Source organism: Podarcis filfolensis (assembly GCF_964270895.1).
Source record: "Podarcis filfolensis genome assembly, chromosome: 5".
NCBI lineage: Eukaryota > Metazoa > Chordata > Lepidosauria > Squamata > Lacertidae > Podarcis > Podarcis filfolensis.
Genome location: NC_139608.1, coordinates 40,748,375 through 40,763,931, shown reverse-complemented (window position 1 = coordinate 40,763,931; position 15,557 = coordinate 40,748,375). Strand labels below are relative to the sequence as shown.

Here is a 15,557-nt window from a genome sequence, read left to right as displayed (position 1 = left end):
TTGCCCTCAAACCCTGGAGGAGGAAGCATGTACAAATCCTCCTGGAGGTCTGAGTTCAAGTAAGCAACGTCCACATCAAAATGATGCACCAGCAACCCTCTCTGTGCAGCAATGGCCAAGAGCAAACGTAGAGATTCACTCCTACAGGTGGGAGCATACGTTTCCGTATAATGCAACCCCCTGCGCTGCGTGAATCCTCTCGCCACTAATCTGGCCTTATACTGTGGTTCTCCTGTCGCTGTGGGCTTAAGACGGTAAACCCAGCGGCTACCCACGGCCCGGTTTCCCACCGGCAATTTCGTGAGGCAGAACACACCTAGAGACTCCATTGAGTTCATTTCCTTCTGCATCGCCTCATGCCATTTCCTGGCTTCTTCCTGAGGCAGTTTCTGAACATCTTCAAAACTCTCGGGTTCACACTGTGCCATTCCGACCCACACGCTAGTGACGGCAAACCTTTCAGGAGGTTTCCCCTTGGTCGTCCGAGCTGAACGGCACAGCACTACTTCAGGAACCCCCTCTGACCCACTGGGGCCAGCCAGAACATCCTTGGCATCAGAGAGCTCCCCCTCTGACTTACTGCGCCTTCTGGACTTCTCAGCCGAACCTGTGGGGGAAGATGGAGCACTGCGTTGCTCAATCTTCACAGCCTTGGGAGAAGTTCTCCCCTCTGCCTGCACTGGGTCTGAACTCTGAGCCTCAGTAGCAGGTTCAACCTCTTCCTCTCCTTCATCGGCAGAGTCAAACAGACTCTCTGACAGGATGTCAGGGTTCCCATGTATCCTTGCCCAGCCACTCTGCTCACAGAATTCAGCACTGTTGCTGAGCAGAATCCTGGACTGATTCCCTGACGGATAAGCAAACCTCCACCCCTTGGTCCCTGGCTCATACCCACAGAAAATCATCTTTTGGGACTTGGGTTCACCTTTCTTGCGTTTGGCCTTTGGTATGAGGACCCAAGCCTCACAGCCAAAAACGCGGAAGTAGTGCACTTTCGGCTTCTTTCCATGCAGCAAGAAGTACGGTGTGTCACCTACCACTGAATTGAACGACCTGTTCAGAATAAAGTTGGCCATTCACCAAGCCTCTCCCCCCAAAGCGCTGTGGGAGCCCGGCATCAAACAAAAGAGCTGCGGACATCTCCCCTAGAGTCCTGTTCCGTCTTTCCGCAATCCCGTTCTGTTGGGGAGAGTGCGGAGAGGACAATCTGTGTTGAATCCCCTTTTTGCGGAAGAAACTTTGCAGTGCAGACCCGGTGAACTCCCCACCGCGATCGCTCTGAAAGTTTTGCACCCGTGTGGAAAACTGCAGTTCCACAGCCGCAATCCAGTCTTTGATTAGCGGCGCAGCTTCATTTTTGTGTCGGATCGTGAAGATCCAGGAATTCCGTGTACGGTCATCAATCAGAACCAGCGCATAATTGGCTCCGCCCATACTGGTCACAGACATCGGACCTGCCAAATCTGCATGAATTAATTGAAAAGCCCTAGCGGTCACCCTCTCAGACCTTGGGTATGTGCACGTTTTCACCTTTGCGGACTTGCACGCTCTGCAATCTAGAAACTTAGCACATGATTTCATTTTGCACCCTTGCGTACACTCTGGGATCTTCTTCACTGACCCCCAGGATACGTGACCCATGCGTCGGTGCCATAAGTGAGCACACGCATCATGAACTGGAAAGTTGGCACATTGTGCTCGAGCCACCTCCGTGTCACCTGTACCTGCAAAAGAAGCATCTATCACAAACAACCTGTCTTTACATTCAACACTGACTAGTTGCTGTCCATTCTTAGAAATAGAACACCTATTGATCTCAAAACACACTTTGTAGTTCTCAGCAAGAAGGGCGCTGACAGACAGCAACGTGCACGACAGTCCCGGGACAACAAAAGCTTGGATTGAATCATGTAAGAAAGAACAAAACAGTGAGCCAGTCTGCGTGAGTGGGTGTCGAGTCCCATCTGCTAAACAGACAGTCTTCCCAGAAGTTACAGCGGTGCAGTTCTCCAGGAATTCTCTAGATGGCACCAAATGATGAGAAGCACCTGAGTCTATGACAAAAGCCAGCACAGCATCCTGTTGACAACTCTTGACTACAGCCATAGAGGCTGCCAAATGTTTATGTTCAGTGTCTCTGCCAGCTGCCTTCGGCTTTCCTTTCCTACGCTTTGAAGAAGAGCCCTTTATCTGGTTGCTACGGGAGACGGCCTTCGGCTGTTCCTGTGCCTCCACTGGACATTCTCTCACCAGATGGGAGGGGGAGTCACAGCGACAACAGCAGCGACGCGTAGCAACAGCACTCACAGCTCCCTCTTCAGCCATTCCTTTGTTCCCAGCACCCCCACCTTTGGGTGCACAGCCTGGGCCTGCACGCTCCCCAGCACTCTGGTTGTAGGCCTCTACATCACACAGCCCCTCGGAGACAAAGCAGCTACTCCCAGCTGTAACTTCAGGAACATGCCAGCAGCCCCCACTGGGCTCTCGGCTTCCTCCCTGCTCTCGGCTTTCTCCCGGCCCTGGGCTCCTGCTGAGCTTTCACACAGACTCCTCAGCACCTGCCAGGCGGCCCGAGCCGACTCAACGCCCTCCAGGTGGGGCAACAGGAAAGCGTCCACGCTTGCTCTCAACATGCAGAGCTCTCTGTGCATTCTTTGCTCTCTATCTTCCAGCAAAGCAGCCTCCAAGTCTGCTGCGTCATCTTCAGTAGCAATTGGCATGGGTGGGGCTGGCTCCTTCTGGGCTATACTCCAGAGCCCTGTGGCCAAAAACCACCCCCTTACTCTCCTAACGCAGTCCTCCCAATTTTGCTGATTTAATCTTTCGAAGGGGACGTTGAAACTCTCCTGGAGTTCTGCCATCTCCTCCCCCGGTCCCCCCTTGGGGTCTTGGAGTACTCACACGTACCAAACCAGCTCTGAGGATAGGCCTCCGGCGTCCCTTTGCAGCACACAGCTTGCAGCCAGCCTCCCTGCTTTCTCCCAGGCAAAGCCTCAAAGCAGGATTTTGTTTCTTCCAGCAGCGTCTCAACTTTCACAGCCTCTTTAAGCACACAGCAGGCATCAAAGTAGCTTCTTCTAATTGCAGTTACTGTCTCCCATAACCTGAAGAATGTTAATTGCTCAGATAAGCCTTGGAGTCCAGCCCGCTTCGGCTGCGCAGTTCTGCTGGGCCTCCGGACTTCAAAGGCCACATTCCAAAGGCTCTGAGCAAACGCAGAGTTTAACGAGCGGCAAGAGAAAGCTGCAAGCTCCAATGCGTTCTTCAGTGTGCTTAAATAAAACCCACTCAGGATATTAGCAGCTAGAAGCAGTTTTTATTTACAGCAGACTATCCATTGTCTATCACAGCGAACGGCATTGTGAAAACACGTCCTCTCTCCTCAAAAGCGAAAGTAGAGAGAAAGAACAAAGGCTGGAGACTCTCGGATATGACGTGTCTCCCCCCTCCTCCCAATTTGTAGGCAGGGCGTACACTCTGAGCTGTTTAACCCTGTAAGCTCAGGTTCTCCTCACAACTTACTCCTGTGTTCTGCCAAATGAACGATTCGGAGAGTAGGCGAAATGGCTGCCACAGCAGGATATTCTAATAGCAGCAAATCCCTTTCAGGGTCCCTGCTCTTCATAGACAACCCACTCAGTGAATACTGATTCTCCTGTTGCCTTTCCTCAGAGAAAAAGGCTCAAACTCCCTTAGTTACAAGGCATATAGATCACAAGCACTTTCTAAGTTCATATTATCTTATGGTGACCCAAAGGACAAAGTGAAACAAAAGAGGAAAATGGAAACAAGAGTTCTGATTTCTCAAAAATGAAAACTGGTCAGTGGCATCCATAGTAAGGAATTACCTTTGTCCGTTAAACTAGGCTAAGAAAATCACTTAAGGCCAATTGTGTTAAAAAACAACAACCCTGCAGAAAGGTATAGAAACTCTGCTGGTAAAAAGAACCCATAAATGTCAGAAAAGAAAATATAAGAGCAGGAAACAGGCTTTTTTGGGGGGTGGGGGTGGGTAAATAATACAAAGCAGAGGGGGAGAGCATTGTTTCCCAAATAGGAGGCCCACACAATTACACAGCATTTTAAAAAAGAGGCATTACACATATTTATGGCATCTCCTGTCATTACATTTTCTTTACGCCACCTAGTTTTGCACATTTGCTCCTGCTGTTTTCAAGCTTTCCTCAAGGCATGTAAGGTTAGTTACCAGGGAAACATTAATAGTGCTAACAGTATGGGCAGCTTGCAGGTAGGCAATCAATGCATACTTTAATTAGCAACAGATGGATTAAATTGACAAATGGCTGCAAACAGCTACCAGCAGTGGTAAGATACATATCCCCAGTCTGTCAGTAAGGCTAAGGATTACTGAGACAAGGCATGTGAAATGCTTTGGAAACTTCATAGTTCCTTCTGAGTATTACTGATGCCATTGTCATCATGCAACCATTCCCTGACAGGGATAGCCTAGTCATGGTGAACCGTGCTTTGATAACCTCCTGGCAGGATTACTGCAATGTGTTACACAGCTGCTCAAGTACAACCAGAGCTATTCAGACGCCTGTTCTGAAAGATCTACTCTGGCTGTCTATTTGCTTCCAAGCCCAATTTAAGGTGTCGGTGCATATTTTTAATCCCCTAAATGGCTTGAGACCCCAAGCACCTGAAGGTAGCAGCATGCAAGAGGGGCATCTGAGGAAGATCTCTAGTAATCTGGAGAGGCATTACTTACTTAACAGAGGCATGTTATCCTACCACAAAGGAGAAGGCCTTTTTTGTGGTGGCCCCCCAACTTTGATTTTAAGCTGAACTTTTATGTTGTATGAATTCTATTCATAGTTCAGCACACTACCACTGGTATCTTCCAAAAAGGAGTTGTTAAGAAATATTTTAAACAACATGAATAATGGATTGCAGCCTGCAACACTTACAACTTGTGCAGAGAAGGTTAAGTTAAGGTTAAGATAATAATTTATCACTTATACCCCACCTATCTGGCTGGGTAGTGAGATTGAAACTATACAGAGTACTGAGATTATTCAGATTTCTATGTATTTTGCAAAGAACATCTTTTGTGGCTTCTTGAGTTCTTTTGCTCTATTCCATGATGAAATCTCAAAGTTAAATGGCCACAGAGGTCATAGTTCACTGGCAAAGAAATTGTTCAATTTGGTTGTGTACTTTTAAATCTTTTTATCTACTAATTATGACTACTTTTGTTACGTTTGTAATTAGGTAAACTTTTCATGTTGTAAGCTGCCTTGAACATGGTTTGAATATGGAAAGGTGGCATGTAAATAAAATTGTGTGTGTGTGTTTGTGTTTTTCTGCAGGTTCTTACTTCTCTCAGCAATCAATGGCACTTTCTTTACTATTGCTGTCAAAAGTTGCTGGAGGTTGTCCAAATACTCTGTCCTGTAAAAAAATCAAGAGAGCACGTTTTATATTATCGCTTTTAGGTACCTTCCCCCCCAAATATGGCCCCCAGTTAGCAATATCCCTATTGCAACTCATGAAGTTTTAACTTGGCAAGAATAATTACCCAATGACATAGTTTCCAAGTTCAGAACTTTCCTCTGCTTTGACTGTCACCTGACCATCTTGGGAGACAAGCGAACTGCAGCTCTGTCCTGCTGAGTCAGGCTCCAGCTTAACTTCAGAAGATAAAAGAATAATTAAAATAAATACACCTGTTAAATTTTTTAAAGACATCTGTAGAAAAGTATATGTTTGCCTAGCCTTGAACCTGCCAATTAGCTAATAAAGGAGTCAAAGCTGTTATTTATAACTGAATAACTGCATTTTTTATATATTTATAGGACAAGAAAAAGACCTTGAGATGGTGCTGGCTGGTTACTCCAGGGAATTTGTTGCTGGAGCAACCAGGTCCCTGCTTGTCCTCTAAAATATGTGTAAAATCCTGCAATTCAACCAGTTTTAAAATATCCACACTCTCCTGAAAAGTCTCCATCCAATTCACAGAAAAAAAGAATAATGAGGAAAAGGAGATGGTAGCCGTTTTGGTGGTGGAATTGAAGTCAACAGCACTGTCTAGAATATTGAAAGAATTTTCTTTTGGAAGATAATGACCTGAAGTTTCATTTTCCACACAAGAATATTTCTGTTCTGTTATTTTGGAAAATATTTCAGCTGAGACCAGCAGCTTCTTATGAGAGGAATATATTAAAAGCTCATTAGCACTATCCCTAAGACTCCCAAGTGAAACCACTGCTGTACTTCTGGAGCTACTGAAAAGCATTTTTTAATTAACCACATTTTAGGATACTGCTTACAGAGAAAAATGCACCCAGATTGTTATGCCTCAGCAGTATGTGTCATTGCATGCATTTTTAGTTCTCGTGCATAAAGGAATTTGACCACGGACATATCAGCGCCTTCTGAGTATCTTGGAGCATTGTTCTACTCTACTGCAGACTTATTTATTAAGCTAACAGAGTGATCCATGCTCTCAGTCCTGCTGTCGTGATGGGGCGGAGGTACCTCTGCAATGGTGGGAAAGAGCTTTGCTGGTTGGGGAGCGAGGCTTGTCTGCCTCAGAATTCTCTGGAGGCATGGACCTACTGTTGATAGTATTAGTGCCAGAGGTATTTGGGGTTAGGGCTTAAACCAGGGCACTTGAGGGACGGGGATGGATCCAGAGACCTGACCTGCCGTTCCTGGGATCAGGCTTATCAGCTATGCCTGGAGCTAGTGTAGTTAATTCTCTTCCCCACTGGTTTCAATGAGGAGAGAATGTTACAAAATGGGAGATCTGCTGGGACAAAAAAAGAAGAAAACCACTTCACCCCCCTCCGTTACCACTCAGTTTTACTAAGCTCAGAGCCACATTTATGCATATACATTTGCCATAAAAGTATCAGGCTGGCAAGTCTTGGTATCCAAGTCAGATCCTGGTAAAAATGTACACAGAAGAAAAATCAAACCTAAAATAAATTAGATTACAACCACCAATAATGATGTCAGTGATTTTCCACAGGTGAGCAAGGGCAAGGTCTGATCACAATAACAAATAATTTTACCTTTTGCAACAGACACTGCAGAAGGGCTTGGAACAACTGCATTTGTTGAGGTTACAGGTGTAACAGCAGATACTTTGCTGGATGAAAGTGAGTGTATCACTGAGAGAAAAGAAAAATACTGATTTCACATTGATATGTAGGTATTTTCATCAAACAAACAAACAAACAAACAAACAAACAAACAAACAAACTGCTAGATAATTGTATTCATCAATTATTTTACTAATCCTTAGTGGAGATGCCAGATCAATTGTTTATAGTATTTTGGTAGAGAAACTGAAATTTGTCTATAGTGGCTTAAGTCTAGCGTTAGTGTCAGTAGTGTGTGTTATGTATCACATAATAAATAACTGCACTTGGATGATCATGCATTGGCTTAATATGTTAAGATATGAACAAGCCTTTTGAGTCTGTGCACAAATCCACTTTGTACAAGCTGGCAAACAAACCAGGAAGTATCCACCTGACCACAGTTTCCCATTTCATCTAAACCAGGAAACTATGGTTATCAGCTTTGGAACAATCCAGTCTATTCTAGTTTGAAGTTGGCTTAATAACCTGGATTGTTCCAAAGCTCATAACTATAGTTTCCTGGTTAAGAAGTAATGGGAAACTATAGTAAATAGACTTCATAATTGGTCAGTTAGTTTTTTGCACAAAGGGGCTGCATGTGCAGCCAAAATCTTAATCCATATCTTAGTTTCTTAAGACAAGATATGGTTACCTAAACTGTCCAAATACTCTCATCAAAAGCATCTGTACACACTTGTAGTCTTGCCAAACTGCATTTTACCTTTGTTCACGGGCATCAATATTGTTTGGACTCCTCCAGAGGCAGCACTCACACCAAGTTGCTTGAGTTGGCTGGGAACCGTCAAAATAGCTTGCTGAGGACTATTTTGACTGGAGTGGATCTTTAACAATCCTAGAAGAGAAGTCATGCTTAAAGAGAGCTCTTGCTCCTTTCTGCACAAGAGACTATGAAATCAGCTCTTCTGTCAACAGCAACAACCAAAAGGGGAGGGATGCTGATAAAAACAGAATCAAGCATCATTGAAAACCATCACTAAGGAAGTCTGACAATTAAACAGTCAATTTGTAGCTACAATTGAAAAGTCATAATTACAAAAAAATTTAAGATAGTTGTTTCTGCAAAGATAGTGTTTCTAAAGCAGTGATGCAGCGATGTACCACTGATAAATACTGCCTATCCAGAACGAAGTTCTGTTATTTAGAAATGGAGTTGAACAGGTAAATTATGTTGAAGAAAACACACTTCATTCTTGTGATTGAGGATTTATAAAGATATCAAAAGAGAGAAGAAGAAGAAGAAGAAGAAGAGTAGCAGTAGCCGCAGGGGAGCCAAATCAGATTGGCAATTGAAATAACCATCAGGAGCTCCTGATCACATATTGTCCTCATTAAGTCTAGTTGTGTGTTGTGAGGGCCCTCTCAGTCAAACATCCATGTACCTCTCTAGGATTGCAAGGACACACAGAGAGGGGTTCTCAGCAACAGACCCTCAGCTGTGGAACCCCTTTCCCTTGAAAACATGGGTTTTTGCCTATCTACGCATCTTCTGGAAGCAGTGCAGGAGTTTAAGAACTCCACACCCTTTTAGCAGTCACAGATGCAGAGTTTAGCTGCACCTTCACTTTTCCAAATAGTTACTTACATAAAAAAAACAACCACTTGCTGCCACCTCAAAATATTTACTATAACTGCTTATATCCCGTATCTAAAAAGATTCCTCACAAAGTGGCTTACTAACCCCCTCCCCCATAAATAAAAACACAGATTAAATAAACCAAGGGAAACAAGCAGAAAAGCACAGCAGCAGCAGATTTTAAAACAGTCTGACAGAAATAAAGTCCGCCCCCCCAGAAGAGGGGAAAGTTGGTGGACTTTCCAGGGAAAAGATTTGGCAATAGTGTTGCCACCACTAAAAAGGCCGCATCCTCGGAACTCGCCAATTGGCACTTTATTAATACTGGGTCAAAGAGCAGATCCTACTCAAAGCTCATGCATACGTGTGAAGGCTGACCTCAAGATACCTTCAAACTCCTAAATGGCCTAGAGGCAGACCAAACACCAGCACTTTTGATTTTCTTTTGAAAGAGGTCAGGCCACAAATACAGTGGCCTAGTTAAAAGGTAAAGGGACCCCTGACCATTAGGTCCAGTCGTGACCGACTCTGGGGTTGCGGCGCTCATCTCGCTTTATTGGCCGAGGGAGCCGGTGTACAGCTTCCGGGTCATGTGGCCAGCATGACTAAGCCGCTTCTGGCGAACCAGAGCAGCGCACGGAAGCACTGTTTACCTTCCCACCGGAGCGGTACCTATTTATCTACTTGCACTTTGACGTGCTTTCGAACTGCTAGGTTGGCAGGAGCAGGGACCGAGCAACGGGAGCTCACCCCGTCGTGGGGATTCGAACTGCCAACCTTCTGATCGGCAAGCCCTAGGCTCTGTGGTTTAACCCACAGCGCCACCAGCGTCCCAACAGTGGCCTAGTTAGGTGCTCCCAATTCTGCCACTTCAGCACCCAAAATATCAATGCATTATGGGTCTAGATTTAAAAGGTAGCAGGAGCAAAGGAAAGGGAATTTTCCTTACCTGATACTGCAGTTTTCCCAGAGGTTGGGGCTGGGGCAGCCACCCAAGAAGCAATGCTTACAACTGCAGATGCATTTGTTTTATTAGGCACAGCCGATGCTGCTTGCCCCTGGTTGGCAGAAACTTGTGGCTGCTGTCCAGACGCCTTCACTACAGGGCCTGCCGCTGGAGATGAGCTAGAACTTGCACTGTCCGCTTGCTGTGTTAAAATGATTGAATATTGGGTTGAAGAACACCAGCCAGCATGAATTACGAATTCATTCATCCCTTACGAACTTAATGTGGAAGTACACATTACCTTCGCAAACTTGTGCTTTTAGACATGCACGTAACCAAGATTATGTGGGGGCCTCTGTGAAGTGCCCCGAGATCTTCGGATGAAGGGCAGTATACAAATTTAATGAATAGTAATAACAATCTGTAGGAGAGAATCACAGAGTGAACAGGAGAGCTGCTTAAGCCCTCCTCTGCCAGCTGATCCAGCCTGGGATCTGTACGCTGCCTGGAGCTCCACTGTGGGAGGCAGGAGAGGTGTACATGTAACAAAAGGAATAAAAATTCTGCAAGTTTCTTTGCAAATGCCGCAGAACTAGAGGAGTCAGGGGTCAGTGGCAACCACAAATATTGAACTAAAATTCATCTCAGTAGTTTTGGGTGAATAAGCCAAGCCAAAATATCAAATTGCACCAAGTAATTTCTTTTCTTTTTAAGTAAAGCTAGTAGCAAGCAGGACGGTTTCTGAAAATTTAAAATACCTTTTACTTCAAGGGAATCAAAACTGATGAAGTAGAAGATTCTAATTTCATAGACTACTTTCCTGAGCGGTTGCACTTGCACTAGAAACCTGACATAGCACTTGACCTCACCTGTGCAACTCCATTTGTTGGCAGAGTCACGGACGACGTTGTCGCTGCAGTGATCACTCCACCAGATACTCTTAGCACAGTGGTGCCAGGTTTTGAGAGCTGCGACGATGCTGGCAAGGTTTTCAGTGTATTATCGGATATTTTCATCAGTGATGCCTGTCCACTGGAAGCTGCCTTTGAAATTAAAATAAAAAATGGAAACTGCAACTTCCTATGAATCAAAGGTTTGCAAAAAATGTGATGAAAACAAGCGGGCATTCCTCCCAATCTGTTTTTAAATGCTTTGGGATGGGCCTGGAAACACAGAATACCAAGAAGAAAGTCCCACTGGGTTTGATGGGATTGCTTTTCTTTTTCTGTACAACAGATCAATACAGTTACTGTTTGGAAAGCAATTGAAAGTAATTCCTTGTTTCTACTTCCCCACTCCCAATCCCACTATTCTGATGAGGAAGTCGAGAACCATTTTGTGGTGTTGAATTTTTCCTTTGATAACAAAAGTCTGCAATAAAGGCTGAGATCCAGGGAGCTACTTTAGACATCCCCAAGGACTTGGGCCTGCCCAGCCGCATTTCCAACTATTTCATTTGGATAACTGACCTCGCCCGCCCCATGTCGTATCACAAGCACCTTTTGAAAGCCCCCTCCCATTTCAGAAGTTACATGATATGTAGGCATACTGAAAGGGCTGCTGTTTCACAGTACACACAAGCCCAAAGCCCCCTTGGACCAGTTGTGTGTTTGCTCTTTCAATCCCAATCAAAGCCCTAAACATGGAAGTTACCTGTGCAAACAGAGCTGCTGTTTTGTGTCCAGTTATCACTTTCAACGCCTGGTGTCCTTGTGCAGATGGTGTCCCAGCACTTGCGTTACCTTGCACAACTGTTCCAGATGTTGCTTGTTTCGCAGAACTCTGGTGAGATGGCTGGCCAACTAAAAAGGTGCCCTGGACCAAAGAAGGAAACTGCTACAGTGAGTGCCCCAAGGACTCTGCTCCCACCACCACCAAAAAGAAACCTCTCTAAAGAAGAAGTCCTACTGCAAATTCTGGCCCTCTCAGGTTTGATTTTTTGACAGGCAAACTGTTTTGCTCTTCCAATAGCACTTATCTGGGGGATACCACCTCATCTCAGTTAAGAAACTCAACAACTTTCCCCAACCTGATGTTGCTGGCCTCCCAACTCTCCTCATGCCTGGCCATGACCTTATGGGACTTATGGGAGAGAGCTGGGAGTCCAACAATATCTGGAAGGCGACAGGCTGGGGAAGGCTAATTTTATTTTTATTTATACATTATCCTGTCAAATGGTTTCAGATGTTCATAAAACACTCCTTCCTCACTGTTTGTTTCAATGAATTCAGCCTGGCCACTGGCGTACTACATAACACAATTGCCTCCTGCACAACTATCACTATTACATTTTTGCTATGGAGACAAGAAAGAATGTCAACACAAACATACATTTCATACAATCCTTAAATATATACAAACATACCTACATTCAGTCCCACAAATGTATGTTTGTATGCTTGTATATTCGCAATATGTGTGTATTTTATAATAAATAATAATAATTTTTTTTAAAAAAGAATGTCAACGCAGATTCACAGAGACTGCGCTTTCTCAAGATAAGGGCCCCTTGTAGGCCAATTCCCGCTTCTTAAGCCTTTAGGCTCAAATATAAGGCATACTCTAACCAAGGAGTATATCACCAACGTAGGGACCTCCACATATTGTTGGGATTCCCAACAACCATCAGCCAGAACTTGCATGGCCAGTGGTTAGGAAGGGTGGAAACTGGAGTCCAGCAAACACATGGGCTTTCCCTACTCTAACCAATTGTATTAGTGACCTAACCTAGAGCCACTCATGTTTTACCTAGCATCCAGCAACACCAGAGATCAACAGAAGGGCGTGGCAAAACTCATGGAGAAACCCCCACCCCCAGCTCCAAAACAAAGACCACAGTGACTGTAGAAATGGAATGCGGATGAAGAGAACTGGTCATGCCTACTTCCTGAAACTCTGAGTGCATTTCCTTTTTTTTTTTTTTGGATGACAGCTAGAACCATGGGCCCATATGATGGGCCTTCATCCCAGAAAACTGTATTATGACTGACCTGTGGTGTTTGCTTGAGGATGTAGGACGTGTAGGTAAGATGCTGTGATAAGCCAGTACTTGTGCTTTGGGCTGCCCCACCTCCGCTTGCTGAAGAGCCTGACTGCAGATCTGGAACAAACAAAACAATCACATATGCAGGGCAGCCTAGTCCCATTATGCATTTTAACAAGCTTCAAGGAGGCACCGTTTAACAGTTGTTGCCTTTAGGGGAACGCCGCGTGCCCAGACTAGGGTAGCAGCGTCTACTCCATTCATGTGTTTTATGGAATCGCTACACCAAGCACATTAGATTCAACCCGTTTAACACTAACTGGCATTATTTGTGGCTCGCAGAATGGCTCCTTGAGGTATAAGCAGCAGCTTTCCTTTCCCAGAAGGGTTCTTGCTGTTTGTGGTAAGGTACAGCTTAGTCCCGGGAGGCAGATTTGCCAAGTTGGCCAGATTCGTGGCTGGAAGTTGCAATGTTGCCATCACTGAAAGGAAAAGCAGAAACAAAAATGAAGATCACCCAGGTTTACAGAGACCGTCTTTTGCCAAACACTATTTCAAATAGGAACAGACAAAACCAGCAATTCTCTTTTTCTGTATCTTTTTTATTTATTTCCAGAGTACTTTTTTTGAAGACGACGAGCCAATGCACGTTCGCAACCCACAGTGGCGCATCTGCACACACGCGGGTTGCGATCTGGCACTTCTGTGCATGCGCAACGTGTGATTTAGTGCTTCTGCACATGCGCTACTGCCGAAACCCGGAAGTAACCCGTTCCGGTACTTCCGGGTTTCAGCGGTCCGTAACCTGAAAAAATGCAACCTGAAGCGTCTGTACTAATTAACTGGTTCCATGTAATTGTTTCTGAAGGTGTCTGCAAATAAGATAGCTTTACCTGGTCCTTGGGTTCCACTTTTGGGAGCTCCTGAGGGCACCTGAGCTTTCGTTAAAGTCTGCACAGGCTGAGCCACAATGGTCCCTCCACCGCCACTCACAATTGCTTTTGCAACTCCTTGCGTTACTACTTGCTTTCCACCAACGGCCTTTGTGACTGAAGGGCTGGATTTTGCTACTAGTATCTGCCCACCACCAATAGCCACAGCTTGTTTGGGTAAAGCAGACCCAACTGGAACACCAATGACCTACAGTAAAACAAATTGTGCCCATTAGAGAGCAGGAAAATACGAAAAACAATATGGCATTACAACAATCAAACAAACATAGGTGACTCAAAACCTAGCAATCATCAATTAACTCAGTTTGATTATATGAACGTTATACCACTTAAAAGCCCATCACAAACCAAAACATATCTATGGATAACAAATATAATAACCTTTCTAAGGCAACTGATACAATATTACTGCAATGGGATTTAAAAAATGCAAAAAAGTCAGCTGCACAAACTGGGCCTGAAGTGGCAGCTGTGTGAGAACAAATGCAGGACATGCTACCCAGATGCAAAATGCAGGTTTACAAATAAACTATATGGTTTCTGAACTGGCGTTTTTCCACACTCCCAAAGCACTGACTGTGTCTTTAGTAGAGACAAATTCAGTTATTTAATTTAGGCACTTCTGTACTTTCATTCATCCACCAAAAAAGTTTTAAATGAACATATAAATGAAATCAATTAAAACATTTCAGCAGTGGAGCACAGCAGGCAACTAAATCCAGGTTCAAATCTACATCTGCACACCACAGCTTGAAAATAGGTTGGGATGACCTACAGCCAGGTGAAAACAGCCAAAGGAAATCAAAAGAAATGGAAACTATTTTACCTTAGATGATGTGGATCCCTCTCCGGTGCTCACAATCTGCTTCTGGGGTGACAAAGCAATCATGTGACTTCCTTTCACCGTAACATATTGCTGCACTGAGGTCTGAGAGGTTGTCCCAGTCACTGGTGCTGGAGACTGTTGAGGCGGTTCCCCAGGCTCTTGCTTGATTATTACCTTCATATAAATCAAGTGGAAGGGAATAATTTAATCTCTACTAAAAAAAACACATAAAAGCTCTCACACCATGGCTGTCTATTTTTTTTACAAGAAACAAATAGGTTGCTTGATTGAGCACTAAGTAATTCATATATGACTGTCCCTCAAAAGTTCATAGTTGCCTCTGTATCCTAAAACCAGGGGACACGGTAAGAACAGCTTCTGAGAGAAGTTACCAGAAGAGGAGTACATTTGCAAAAATATCTGAAACATGTCTGGTTTGCCCTGAAGTGGTACAGTGGTACCTCAGAAGTCGAACAGAATCCGTTCCGGAAGTCTGTTCGACTTCCAAAATGTTCGAAAACCAAGGTGCGGCTTCTGATTGGCTGCAGGAAGCTCCTGCAGCCAATCAGAAGCCATGGAAGCCCCGTCGGATATTCTGGTTCCTAAGAACATTTGCACTTCCAGGTTTATGGAACACTTCCAGGTTTGTGGCGTTCAGGTGCCAAAACATTCGACTCGCAAGGCGTTCAGGATCCAAGGTACGACTGTATAGTATCAGAGCTCAATCTCTTAGCTCTGGGCAGACCAGTTGCCAAATATTTACTGATATATAAAGACCAAGCACCACACATATTACTTATATATTAACATTATCTTCCCCCAAAGAAAGTCAGTTGCTTGTGTGACAATAAAAAAGAAGAAAAAGGTGGTAAGGTAAATTTGTCAGGTCATTATGTTCCCTAGACACTAGACACTATGGAAAGAGCGAAACAAAAATCAGAATCGGTTCTTTCAATACTTGGGCAAGTTTGCTTTGGCTAGTATTTATTTGCAAATAAAGGTTCTATCTATCTACTTGAGCAAGCAATAACAAAAATCTCAAAAGTTTGAAGGACACATTTAGAATGCTTTATGACAAATTGCACTGTTAAATGCTGCTTGTACTGCTGCTACACATCTCAAAGAGAATAATAAGACTTCGAA

The 15,557-nt window shown here is 44.4% G+C and overlaps 1 protein-coding gene across 4 annotated transcripts in view; it reads right to left on the bottom strand.

Moving 5' to 3' along the window:
• The window catches only part of YEATS2 (YEATS domain containing 2), a 43,194-nt gene that overhangs the window by 12,845 nt on the left and 14,792 nt on the right, over positions 1 to 15,557 (bottom strand). For all 4 annotated transcript variants that reach the window (XR_014548567.1, XR_014548568.1, XR_014548569.1 and 1 more), the window contains exons 16-26: positions 14,415 to 14,588; positions 13,529 to 13,775; positions 12,956 to 13,117; positions 12,643 to 12,752; positions 11,306 to 11,467; positions 10,522 to 10,695; positions 9,656 to 9,854; positions 7,834 to 7,965; positions 7,041 to 7,139; positions 5,543 to 5,654; positions 5,342 to 5,415 (exon numbers count right to left, since the gene is read on the bottom strand). Coding sequence is in view for 1 of the 4 variants with exons in the window: in XM_083615199.1 (XP_083471325.1) it covers positions 5,342 to 5,415; positions 5,543 to 5,654; positions 7,041 to 7,139; positions 7,834 to 7,965; positions 9,656 to 9,854; positions 10,522 to 10,695; positions 11,306 to 11,467; positions 12,643 to 12,752; positions 12,956 to 13,117; positions 13,529 to 13,775; positions 14,415 to 14,588 (1,645 nt within the window). In the remaining 3 variants the exon portion in view is untranslated. The remainder of the gene's footprint in view (positions 1 to 5,341; positions 5,416 to 5,542; positions 5,655 to 7,040; positions 7,140 to 7,833; positions 7,966 to 9,655; positions 9,855 to 10,521; positions 10,696 to 11,305; positions 11,468 to 12,642; positions 12,753 to 12,955; positions 13,118 to 13,528; positions 13,776 to 14,414; positions 14,589 to 15,557) is intronic.